At 49.2% G+C, this 13,241-nt stretch overlaps 1 protein-coding gene across 1 annotated transcript; it reads right to left on the bottom strand.

Moving 5' to 3' along the window:
• Positions 1-3,950: 3,950 nt before the first annotated feature.
• Positions 3,951-11,827, bottom strand: SLC46A1 (solute carrier family 46 member 1). The gene is made up of 5 exons (XM_066636457.1): positions 11,573-11,827; positions 8,485-9,337; positions 8,224-8,307; positions 6,807-6,963; positions 3,951-5,910 (listed from the first exon to the last, which is right to left on the bottom strand). Exons 1-5 carry the CDS (start codon positions 11,825-11,827, stop codon positions 5,826-5,828), a joined length of 1,434 nt encoding a protein of 477 aa, XP_066492554.1. The 3' UTR covers positions 3,951-5,825.
• Between the last annotated feature and the right edge of the window lie 1,414 nt (positions 11,828-13,241).

The raw sequence follows: 13,241 nt of genomic DNA, 5'->3' as shown, positions 1-13,241 counted from the left end.
GAAAATAAAACTACAGGTAACACAATCCCCTTGAACAAATTTATGGTGCAGCCACATTTTGATTTTCTGTAATCTGGTAGCCATCTGAATCATATAAGACAGTGTTTCTCTAATTGTGGGTCGGGACCCACTAGGTGGGTCGCGAGCCAATTTCTGGTGGGTCCCCATTCATTTCAATATTTTGTTTTTAACATATTAGACTTTATGCTACCATGGTGTGTGACTGCATTTGGGGAAACGTTACAGAGCTGTACTTTTAACAAGCTACTTTGTACAGTAGATTCTTTTAACAATGATAATCAATGGGACTTAATCCTGGGTGTGGGTAGGATTGCAGCCCAGGATTGTTAAAAATTTTCCTGCTTGATGATGTCACTTCCAGTCATGACATCACTTCTGGTGGGTCCCAACATTTTCTCATTCTAAAGAGCGGGTCCTGGTGCTAAATGTGTGAGAACCACTGAAATAAGATGTTCTCAAAAATGGTTGGCAACCTTCAGTCTTGAAAGACTATGGTATAAGCCTACAGCACCCAGTATTCCCATGTGGTCTCCCATCCAAGTACTAACCAGGTCTGACCCTGCTTAGCTTCCGAGATCAGACGAGATCGGGCATGTGCAGACATTTTAGAGATGGGAAAGATGGGAAAGGGAACAATCAAAATGATTAAAGGCTGGGGCAGTCGCGTCATTAGAGGACGGAGGGGGTGCGGGCCATACCGGATGATGCACACAGGGGGGTGACACCACTACTGGCCAAAATTTTTAAAATCTTGGTATTTTTGAATAATACCACCGTGTTATATATCATTTGATGCGGAATTTCATGCAGAATGCAATGAATCAAACTGCACTGAAATATCTCTATTCTATCAAAAGTTATAGCCCAAAAACCAGTGGATGAGGGCGATGGTGCATCACTAAACCTACCACCCAGGTCACTGCCTCACCCACTGCATGTGGGGAGGTCCATCATGGGGGTGACACGCTGGCCTTCCACAGCAGGTGACACAAACCCTAGTAACACCACAGGGCTGGAGTATCTTCCTAATGAGGAAAGGGATGGCATTTGAGGCTCTATAGTTTGAGAGGAAAGGTGACTAAGGAGAAATGGGAATTTTGTATAAGCTTTGTGCACTTCCAGGTTTGACCACAGCATGCAAGGAAACATGGTAAGGAGGGAAATTCTCCATTTCTCGCTTCAGCAAGTGGGAAGCAGATCACTAAGATTTGCATTGAGATTTGCATTGGCAGAGCGTTGGAGAGAGGTAGTGGCAGAGGTGGTGGGAACAGACTTGGAGCAATAGGCACCTTGAATCCTCCAGCCCCCACTTCCTGCCACTGATGCAACCTGCTCCAGGTGGCCTCCTGGATGGGCATATGGATGGATGCATGGATGGTGCATATCCCCCACAGATTTAAAGTAACTTTTCAATGACCACTTGATAACTAAACAGATCCTCCACTTGGCAATAGATGTTTGATTATCAAATGTTGGGAACAAACACTAGGGGGGGCTGTCACTCCCATGCCTGCCTTGCGCTTCCCAAAGGCATCCCCTTGCTGAACAGAAAGCAGCTGGAATAGGGGGCCTTCCAGTCAGGCAATGGGAGAGGGACCATGGCTTAGCAGTGGAGCACTTGCATGCCAAAGACCCCTGGCGCCTCCAGGTAGGGCTGGGAAAGACACCCCACCCCAAGGCCTGTCACTGCCAGTCAGAACTAGCAAATACCAAGCTGGATGGATGAAGGGTCTGACCTGGTAGAAGCAGCTCTATAGAAGTACGTACCTATGCAGTTCTTGTACTAAATTGGGCAAAGGTGCAGTTCTCTATCCTTATCTATGCCCTCTCTGTGGTCCCAACCCTCTCCCGATTTGCTTGGTACCGAATGACCAGGAAATCGGTGGTCCTGCCTTTGAGTAAATTAACACAAGAAAACAAGCAAAAGGTTTATTTGTCCTTTGCATGCCTCCTGCTTATCTTATTAGGGGTACTCTGCACGAACCTACCTTTTCCCCACTCAAATGGGGAGGAGGGAGGTTGAATTTAGATGATGACCTTTGCTGGGCTCTTGCAGCCATATTGGAGGAAAAGTGAAGCTAAGTCTTAATCTTTCCTGGGCTGCTTCCTTGACAGTGCTTGCTACCTGATGGGCCCAATCCTACCATGGGCCAAACCCTACCTTTGGCCCATGTCAAAGCCCCTAGCCCAGCACAAGTTCCTTGGAAAGTTGGCCATAGCAGTAGAATCCAATGCTTCCACACAGTTGCTCTGCTATCCCCTTCCTTGGCATGAAATCCTTCTAATACAGCCCAGGGTGTGGTATCTTTGCTGTGTTGGTTGCCCAGCCCCCTCTGCTCACAGGCGTGTGGGATGCAGCCATGACCCCCTAGCTAGAAGGGTCATGAGGAAATGGAACAGGAGATGGGCAGGAAGCAGGAGGCTGCATCAATTATGCAAGGAGTCAAATGATCACCTCTTGAATTATGGATGGCTGTGAATTAGAGGCATCAAGGCATGGGGCAGGGCTGGGAAGGTGGGGCATTTGGTGCAGAAGGCAAGAGAAACTGGGACTTACCAGCCCCACACCACACACAGCTGCCCCCTCAATGCTCTGGTATTAATCCCCCACCTGGCACTGGCCTCCAGTCTTTCAGTAGTTCATTTAAGGACTAGATTCATCAGGCAGTGGGAGAGGGCTGTTCTTTTCCATGAACAAGTTTGGGGAGGTGATGTTATTAATATTGCCCTAGTCTTTACCCAGCATGTAATCAATCCGTGGAACGCCTTGCCATAGGATGCGGTAATGGCACCTGGCCTGGATGCCTTTAAAAAGGGATTGGAAAGATTTATGGAGGAAAAGTCCATCACAGGTTACAAGCAATGATGGGTATATGCAATCCCCTGGTTCTAGAAGTGGGCTATCTCTGAATGCTAAATACAAGGTAGGATACAGGTTGTTGTCTTATGTGCTCCTTGAGATACAGGAAGCTGGACTAGATGGGCCTTTGGCCTTATGTTCTTGGGCATGACACTTTACAGAGCATAAATAGGAGATGTCCTTATGCTAACAGGTTCACAATTTAGAATTTCACACAGGGGAGACAACAGAGGAAAGACAGAAAGGAAGGCAGGAATAAATGGGGGGGGGGAGAGGACATGTGATTATTGCATAAGCACTTAGGCTTGCTTACAGGGAGATCAGACTAAAGAGGTGTATAGTCTCTCTTTAGATTTGTGGATAGAAGGGAAAGTAAATGGAATTTTTTTTAAAGGATGTGCAAAATAGGAAACAGAGAGCAGGGCAGCAAGCTGTATGCCCAGATGCATTGATTTAATTTTTTTCTAAACAAATTTTCTACTTTCTTCTGATTGCAATTGTTAACATGGCTCTTTGCCTTCTCCAATGTTTTCCCTATCCATGAGTGCCTCTTAAGACAGCAGGGTAGGGTTGGGGTAGCTGCATTCTGTACATTCCTCAAAACACTGTGCACACCACCCAATCCGAGATTGGCTTCGGGTCTAAACCTAGAATTCAAATTTAGCCTCTTTTTCCATTATCCTTATGCACAGATGATAATGCAGGTTTACCTAAGACGGACTGCTCTGCTCTCTGGGGAAGGGAATGACTGATCAGAAACACAGGTCCAAGTTTATCTTATCAGCAGCAAATAACTAAAGCTGACCAGATGGCCAAGCACATGCAGGGGGGAAGAGCAGCCCTGGGAAAAAGCAGGTATAAAAAGGGGAGTGGCAACAGATCCACTCCTAGTTTGTGACACCAGGCTGTTTCACATGTCACAAGGGTGAAACATTCATGGCTGTCACCATCTGGTGAGGTCTTTCAATGGCAAGTAGCTGGGATTCTGGGAACACTAAATGAAGCTTCAATGTTCAGAGGCAGTCTATCTCTGAGTATGAAAAGCTAGGGGCAACCAACACAGGACAGTCATCACCTTCATACTTTACTGGTGGAGCTTGTGGCAAGCCAGCATAGGGAAAGCAAAATGAACTTTTGGTCCCATTCAGCACAAGCAATTCCTATGTTCATAGCTGCTCGGTGACATGTGTAATTTGACGATACATGGACTTCCAACGTTGGTTCAAACTTAACTGAAAATAAACCAGTTTCTTTCTGCAGATGCCACACACGCACTCAAGCTTTTCTGAACTCAGTGAAAAGTCAGGCTTGGAGCAAAGCGGGGGTGAGCAACAGCCCCCGTTTGAGATGATGGAGATGTGTGCAGCATGTTAAAGCTAGAACTGTTTGGCACTCAGCCTTCACATTTCAAGTTTCTAGTCCTTAGAGAGAGAGTGAGAGCATGTGGGGTTAAAATCACAAGCCAAAGAAATGGCTAAATAAGTTTCAATGACACGCCTTACCCCGTGCCTATCCCCATAACTAGCAAACGGTTTTCTCTTTATTGTTCACCCTAATTGCAGAAAATAGCACACCAGATTAAAATGTTGATTCTTCGGTGCACAAAGCAGACACAATGAATAGCAAATTCTAGGGGCTACAGGGCATCTCAACCGTAGCTGGATGTCTTTAGATCCAGTTTTCAACCACTGTGCCACAGCGCATTAGTGTGCTGTGAGTGGTCCACAAGTATGCTGCAGAAGTTGGAGGGGTCCATTTATTAGTTGGGCCACTGGGGATGTAAACCCGCCCAGCAGTGCAGTGTACTTTATCTTGTCAAGAAACTGATAGTGTGCCCTGACAATTTTAGCGCCTTGTGTGTGTCCTGAAGTGAAAATCACTGCTATTCTGGGTTTTTTTATACTAGCAGCAGATCAGCTAGCTATTTCTTGCTATCTCTATTACCTTTCCTGTTATCACTCCCTTGAGCAAAAAAAAAAAAAAAGGAGTGGAAATGCTCCAAGGCAGGACATTTCAAGGTCCACACAGTAGAACATAAAGCTGTCCATTACCACATCCTCCACCATGAGAGTCACTCAAGAGGACACAGAGCATCTCCAAAGCCCTCAATAAGGAGTCTCTTATCAGCACTTGGAGATTTATTGCCATGTGTCCACTGACAATTATTTTTTCTCTCTCAATCTCAAACCAGGAGAAATGTGCGTGAAGAGTGAGCCCCTCACCCTGAAAACAGGCCTGCCCACTCCTAGCAAAAGAAAGAGAAAGAGCAAAAGAGAGAGAGAGAGAGAGAGAGAGAAGCAATATTGCCAAGGCCAGCCCAGCACAGAACAGCTAACCAGCATCACAGATGCAGGACTTTCCCTAGCCAGGTCCACACCCACCCTGATACCATCACTGTCCCATTCCTTATCTTGGGACGAGTTCAGTCTCTCTTCTGGCAGTTTCCCCTCTGTAAATATCCTTGAACTGCCAGACTGCAGTGGGGTTTGGCCCCCCTTTTGAAAATGCCGCTCAGTGGCACAAACCCCTCCCACCATGTTGTGGACGATCATTGCAAGCTTCCTTGGCACAACACAGGGTAGGGCAGAGCCTGGAGTTTCTTCATGTTTTCTGGGGAAGTGCACATAGTGCCCTACAGGTTCAAGCCGAGTCAGACAGGTTCCTCCGAGCTTTGTGTGGCCTCATCTCATCTAACTTCAGGGAGTGCCTTTTACCTCGGGGTCAAGGTGTGAAGAATGACCCTGATATAGCCCTCCTTCCTCCCCTGTTGAATGCCTCAAGGAAGCATGTTCTCTCATCCCACCCCCTGCTGCAACCTTGTGGTGGGAAGCCCAGCAAGTAAGGACACCCTTCTGCCTCTACCCGTTTCCACCCAACCGCCCTTCCCAATCAAGGTGGACACACAAGTCCTGAGTTGCTGGTCCGATTCTAGAACAGGAGCAGTTCAATGATGGACTGATTCACCCTCTGGCACTGGTGGATCTGTAAAGTGGCGATACGCAGGTTTCGCATCTTGGATTTCTATCCACCTGAAGCCGGGAGGGAAGGAGGAAAAGGGGCAATATCAGAAAAACCCTCAGTATTCCTGAGAAATAGACTTGGTGCCCTATTACGATTGGAGTTGCACATCCACATTAAGATTCCCCACTCGTCCACAATATTCAGTGCACAGCCTGGGAAACCAGAAACTGCTTCAATGTACCTTTGATCTGCTATAGCAGGGCTCTTCTCTAGAAAGAAGAATGCATCATACCCCTTGGGAACAGTGATAAAGAAGTCAACAGCAAATCAAAAGCAAGAAAAAACCCATACAAACAGATGCAGCGCCCAGGAGGGAGAGGCAACTGCATAATGGTTTTATGCATGGGATGGAGAGAGTGGATAGAGGGATGTTCTTTTCCCTCTCACACAACACCAGAACCAGGGGCATCCACTAAAATTCAATGGCAGGAGGAAACAAAAGGAAATATTTCTTTTACCCACTGTGTTAATCTGTGGAACTCTCTGCCACAGGCTGCGGTGATGGCACCTAGGTTAAATGCCTTAAAAGGGGATTGATTTATGGAGGAAAAGGCCATCATAGGTTACAGCCCGTGATGGGTATATGCAACCTCCTAGTTTTAGAACTAGGCTGTTCTGAATGCCAGACGTAAGGAAGTGGCACCAGGATGCAGCGATCTTGTTGTCTTGTGTGCTCCCCGAGGCCTCTGGAGGGCCACTGTGAGATACAGGAAGCTGGACTAGATGGGCCTTTGGCCTGATCCAGCAAGGCTGTTCTTATGGGGCACACAAGCGCACACCAACCCAGACAGTGCCCCCAACATCTTTGGCTAAACCCAGCAGGTTTCTCTCCCGCAGCTGTGTGTGAATCCACAAGCAGCAGGCCTAGACTGCCCAAATGGAGCAGGAAGGCCAATGACATTACCCAACAATGGCAGCAGGAACAAGGAGGATGGTGGCTCCAAAGAGGAACGGGAAGCCCTTCATGAAGTGCAGGCAGGCTGGGTAAAGGGAGTTGAACACACCTGTGGCCACCAGAGAGCACAGCCCTTCGATGCAGGCTACTGCAGCAAAGAGGGCACCTAGAGAGAGAGAGAGAGAGAAAGTGACTAACTAAGCAGAGGGCTAAGGTACACATGAAACAGCCAAGAAAACAAGTCCATAAACCCAGAACAATCAGTTTTAAAATGTGACCCTGGGAAGTCAATCAAAAGTACTTTGAACCTGCTCTCTGTTCCAAGTGATACACAGACAGAAAAGAATGTCCCAAACCCAGGAACTGAGATGACTTCATGCCAGGGCACTGAGGCAGCTCAAAACAGAATTGGAAGTTCAGTTTCAGCAGTTCAGACAAACACTAGGGTTGGCCCATTCACGAGGCCACTGAGGCAGGCACCTCAAGTGGTGGATTAGTGTGGGGTGGCTTCCATCGGCCCCTCCCCCCACCAACCTTCCTCCTGCTGCTCCCTGGATTTGAAATGGAAAAGAGGAGAAGCAAAAGAGGAGGAGTGGAGGTGGCAGGCACACCACAAGACAGGCATTTGGCGTGGCAAGGTGCCAGGCAAAATCAGGCCACCACCACTCCTCTCCAATGTTAGCCCACCACTGACATCTCCTCTACACTTCCTCTTTCACTCCATTCTCCTCTTTTTCAAATCCAGGGGGTGGGAAGAGAGGGGAGTAGGGAAAGCTGATGCACTGCCAGGTAAGAGGGATAGAATGGGGTACATTGGCACTTGCTGATCTCAGGGCAGCTCTGGCAATTAGACTGGGCAAGTCTGCGTAATGTATTCTGCAAGGTGCCCTCTCCATCTCCTTGAACTTGCACCAGCTAAAAAGTTGGCAGAAATCTGAGAAGACCCATAGGTCACTGAAGGGCTTACAGAGGCGTAAGGGAAAATATATTCCCTTACCTCCCCCAAGACTCCCGATCCCCCCCACCACCACCACCACTACAACAGGTAGCAGAGTCTGTTTTGGCACAAATGCATGCTATTGTGGGAAAAAGGATAGGATTGGGCTGATAATTTAATCTTCTGCTGGGGTTGGGAAGGGACAAGCTACAAAGGACACTGACAATCACTGGAACTTCATTAAAACCCTCACCAGCTTCAGAAGTGTCCATTTCCATTGCCAATACCCTCACACTTTCAAGCATCTTTTCCCAGTCATAAGGACTAGAAACTTGATTTTTTTAAAAAGGAAGAAAACAATAAAAGCAGAGATTGTCAAGAAGCATCCAATATTCCATACAGAACCTACAGAATCCAGGCCTATGTTCAGCTGTGCTCAATAGGATGGGGCATCCCTGCCCTTTGCTGTGGATCGTGTACTCCTCTTACCCTGCTCTGTGTCACCAACCAATTTCGACAGCTTGGACCGGACTACTGGAGTCACGGCGATAGAAAGAAAGAGGAGTCCATAACCTGTTGGGCGAGAGGGAAGAACAGTGTATGGCGGTGTGCAAAGCTAAGAAAGGAGTCACAAGCCTGGCCCATGAAGCTCCCTTGGTGCCTTCCCCATGCTGATCGCTCTGCCTCCATTGCTTTCTCAAGATCAGAATGCTGGACTAGCTGGGCCTTAGTCCAATGAGCCAGAATCACCTGTAAACATCAGGGGGGTCGTAGAAGCCAGGGAAAACACCACCAGCCCTGAAAAGCTGGAAAGCAGCCCCGCTTCTGCCACCCAACTGTCCGCCATACACATCTGGAGCAGCCGCAGCCCTGCCAAGCTGCTGAGGTAGGTCAGGTAATAGGCTGCAGAGCCGTAGCCGATCAGATCCGAGCCCCAGCAGAGTGGGAAACTGAGCTCAAAGAGGACCAAGATTTCCCTGGTCCCAAAATGCACAGTGATCACCAGAAAGAAGACGAGCGAGTAGAGTGCGAGCTTCTTCCAGACCCTGCCCCGGTCAGGGGCTACATAAAGATGGTAGACAGCCAGGTAGTGGCAAAAGGTGAGCAGTTTCCCTGGCCGTCTCTGCACCACCGATTCTTGGAGGCAGAAGGCAGAGTACAGGGCAGCACAGAGGCTCACAGCAAAGACCAGCCAAAAAGGGGCTATGTATCCTTGGGCCTTCAGCCATTGTCCGCCGACGATACTGGCCACCATCCCCGCCAGACCAAGGCACGCCTCCAAAATGGCAACCCGGAAGGTGCGTTCATGCTTGCTGCTCACATCCGCTACGTAGGCAAAGCAGCCAGCCAAGATCAGGTTGTAGTCACCCGAGAGGCCACTCAGAATTCGGCCCAGCAGGAGGTACCCCACAGGCAGCTTGAGGTACATGACGACCAGGTAGATGCCTGCCTGCAGCGCCATGCCCAGCGCGGGCATAATGAGGATCGGCCTACGGCCCACATTGTCACTCCAGGGCCCAAACAGAGTCACTGAGAAGAGGCCGACAAAGAAGCCAGCCAGGTTGATGTACAGGTTCCAGTGGGCCACCAAGGTCTCCACCTCCTATGAGAGACAGAAAGACAGAGAGACTTAAGACCAGGTAGCACCTGGGGCACCCAAACAGATGCTCCAATTCCACTGCACTGCAATGACTGAATGTGAGGAGCGCTTGGCATTTCAAGAACATCAGAAGACCCTTCTTGGATGGGACCCCAAATCTATACAATTCAGCACTGCAAACCATCGACAGCCTCTGGAGAGCTCACTATTTTATTTGTGTTCCTCTTTCCTTGGGAATCAAATGATGAATGTGTATATAGCAGTGGTTCTCAAACCTTTTAGCGCCGGGATCCACTTTTTAGAACGACAATCTGTTGGAATCCACAAGGAAGTGATGTCATTAACCAGGAAGTGCTGCCATGGCTGAAAGTGACATCAATTTAGGCTACAAGCCTAAGCCGTGATCAGCCAAAGGTCCCATTACACAGCATGCTCATGCTGTTATTTTGCAAAGCACAGAATTCAAACATTCCAGCTCGGAAATCAAACCAGGATGTAAATTTGGATCCTTCTCCACCCATGTAGCCCTCAGCCCTTTCCGGCCTCCCATCTTCCCACCTATTCAGGGCAAAGCATCCTGCCTCTCTCCCACCAGGAGCCTGTCCTACCCTGTATTATCAGCTCTGTATTTTCAATGGCAGCTGAGCTAGGTGCTATGTGACCCACCTGAAACCAACTCGTGACTCATCTAGTGAGTCCTGACCCACAGTTTGAGAAACCCTGGTATACAGTATTCTCCCACCAAACTAGTAGTCTTTCACCCCCACCTGCAAGATAGGGCACTGCAGAGCTGCAGCTAAGGAGGTCTATTGACCCTCAACCCTCTATCCAAAAACCAGTTCATCATATTAGAAGCAGGGGTGATCCAATGAAACTGATTGGCAGAAGATATGGGACAGATGCTTCTTTGCAGAATTTAATCACCTGTAGAATTTGCTGACACAAGACACATCGATGGCCACTACCTTGGATGGCTTTAAAAGGGGATTGGGCAAATTCATGGAGAACTGGTCTACCAAGACAGCCATACATAATTCCAGAATATTGGGTAGTGGGTAGTAATGGTGGGAAAGGGGTCCACCGACTCGTATGAGCATCCCAGCCAGTGTGCTACTGCCAGAAAAAGGTTGCTGGACTAGACAGTTCTGATCCTACAGGGCATACATGTTCTGAACTGGAGAGTGAATAAAAATACTGAAAAATTTGACTTCAGACCACATTTTGCACAGCCTGGCTCAATTCATACAGACTTTTCATTCATACATGTCTGGGTGCACCATGTCTCCTTTCTGAAAGGCACTGTGAAGGAACATACATTGCACACAGAAATTTGCTGAGAAAGCCACATCATTTGACTAGGAAGCTCAAACATCTGACATTCCAGAAATCTTTTTGAGTCAAGTGCCTTAAGCTATCATGTGGCTTAAGAGTCTGAACTTCAACTCTGGCCTGGGCGAGCCTGGCTGGTTTGCTCCACTGGGGGCTGGAGAATCACCACCACGCATGTGAAGGGTAAAAGTGAAGCCAGATCAGCAAAAAGCAAGGGTGGCCTCAGCCAAAAAAGCAAGGCAGCAGTCCAGGAAGGGAAGGTCTCAGTCTGGCATAAACAGAGGGGGTGCAAAGCACTAAGTTTTGCAAAGCACTAAGGAATGGCTCAGTCAGTGGCATAGCTAGAGGTGGTCTCTTGTTATCTGGTATGCTCCCTGGGGAATTTGGTGGGCCACTGTGAGATACGGGAAGCTGGACTAGATGGGCCTATGGCCTGATCCAGTGGGGCTGTTCTTATGTTGGAGGTCAAAACACTAAGTTTTGCAAAGCACTAAGGAAGGGCTCAGTCAGTGGCATAGCTAGAGGGGGTCAAAGCACTAAGTTTTGCAGCATGCCAGTAGCCCCTTCCCCTTCTGAGCCATTCTGGGCAGTGGGTGCAAAAAGGAGGCAAATGCCCAGAATGGCTCTGAAGGGGAAGGGGCCACTTGCACCCCACAGTGTGGCTCCCTGCAAAACTTAGTGCTTTGCACCCCCTCGCCACTGGCCTCAGTAGCAAAAAGGTCCCTCCAAGGTACTCTCTGAACACACCCCGTTGCTGATTTCCATGGAATGCCGTTGCTAGCGCCAAGGTTAGGAAGCCATCTTAAAAAGGCAAGAGTGCCTCTGAGCATGGACGGAGCGCACGGACGGGAAGGGGCGCTGGAGCGGGGCGCTCCCTGCTGGGGCTCCGGCGAGGGAGGGAGGACGCACCTGTGGCCCGAAGTGGGTCCCGTTCCCGCAGCCCCGACCCTTCTCCGCGGAGCTCGTGCCGTCGCCGGGGCCGAGGCGGTCCCAGAGGTACTGGGTGCAGAGCGGGTTCTGCAGGCTGACCGCCACCGTGGCCAGCAGCAGCACCGGCTCGACGGCGCGCAAGCGGGCGCAGCGAGGGGGCGGCGAGCGCTCCGGCCCCGCGGGGTCGCCCCCCTCCGCCGGCTCAGCTGGAAGCCCCTCCGGCGGCTCGGCCATGGCAGCCATGGGGCGGAGCGGCGTCGAGGCCCGCCAGGAGGGCGAGGGGCGGATCGCAGCCATGACGGCAAGGGAAGGCGGAGTGAAGCGCGTAGCCTATAAATACCGGCAGAGCCCGTCGCTCCCCAACCAGCTCCGGCTGCCGTCCTCTCCACGCTTCTTGGGAGTAAGCCCCATGGACTATAGTGGCCCTTACTTCTGAGTAGACACGCATTGGCTTGGGCTGTCATCCTGTACGCACACCTCCTTGGGAGTAAGCCCCACAGTGGGACTTACTTCTGAGCAGACATGCCAAGGATTGGGAGCCCAATCCTATGCATGTCTAAGAAGTAACAGCCCAATCCTATCCACACTTTCCTGAGAGTAAGCCCCCTAACTCTAACGGGACTTACTTCTAGGTAGACATGCATAGGATTGGGCTATAAGTTCCATCGTAGTAAATGGAGCTTATTCCCAAGTAAGTGTGGCTAGGATTGCAGACTGTGCTGTTAGCCCCATAGAAAAGCCAACCTGCTGTGCTGTGCAGCCCCAGGATGGGCAATTTCTCGAGTCTCACCTTGAAAAGACATTGGAGATCCTGAATTGAATTCTAGGCTCTTTATTTTTTTTTAAAAAAAATAAAACATAAATAGAACAATAAGTTGCTGGCCCTTTTCTCACACCCCAAAACCTTTTGGTGACAGGTCAGGGGAGAGTCATTTTGTTTTGAAACATTCCATTCACTGCTTTACAGTGAACCTGTAAAGCAGTGGTTCCCAATTTTTTTTGACTAGTGGCTTTCTTGACCTACTGGGGCACTGGCCACAGCTCCCCCGTTAGGGCTGCAATCCTATACATTGTACAGGCGTGCCCCCCTGTATCCGTGGGAACCCCACTGCAGTTATGTGAATCTGCAGATACAGGGGTGACCCCCTACCTGTCCTCCCCTCACCTCTGGAGGGTCTTCTGAGCCTAACAGAGGTCCTATGCGTCCAGAGGATGGGGCACAGGGAGCCCTCCCACATCTGCAGATAAGCGAATCCACGGATACAGGTTCCACAGATATGGGTCCCCCCTGGATAGAGTTGGGGGTTTATCATGAGGATTCATTGCTCCTCTGGTTAGTTTCTGCAGCTTCCCGTGGAGCCATGGCTCACAGATTGGGAATCACTGCTGAAAAGCATAGTTTGGAGACATTTGTAACCTTATAAGCACAAATTCTGCAATGTAGGATCCTTTATGTTTTAAAACAGGAGTGTCAAACATAAGTCCCGGGGGCTGGATGCGGCCCTCAGGCTTTCAGCTGCTGTGTAGTGTTGAGGTATTATTATTATTATTATTATTATTATTATTATTATTATTATTATTATTATTATTATTAATAACAGTATTTATATACCGCTTTTCAACTAAAAGTTCACAAAGCGGTTTACAG

This window comes from Tiliqua scincoides, chromosome 8 (assembly GCF_035046505.1).
Source record: "Tiliqua scincoides isolate rTilSci1 chromosome 8, rTilSci1.hap2, whole genome shotgun sequence".
Classification (NCBI taxonomy): domain Eukaryota; kingdom Metazoa; phylum Chordata; class Lepidosauria; order Squamata; family Scincidae; genus Tiliqua; species Tiliqua scincoides.
Note: the sequence above shows the minus strand (reverse complement) of the source record. Positions and strands in the feature narration are given on the sequence as shown.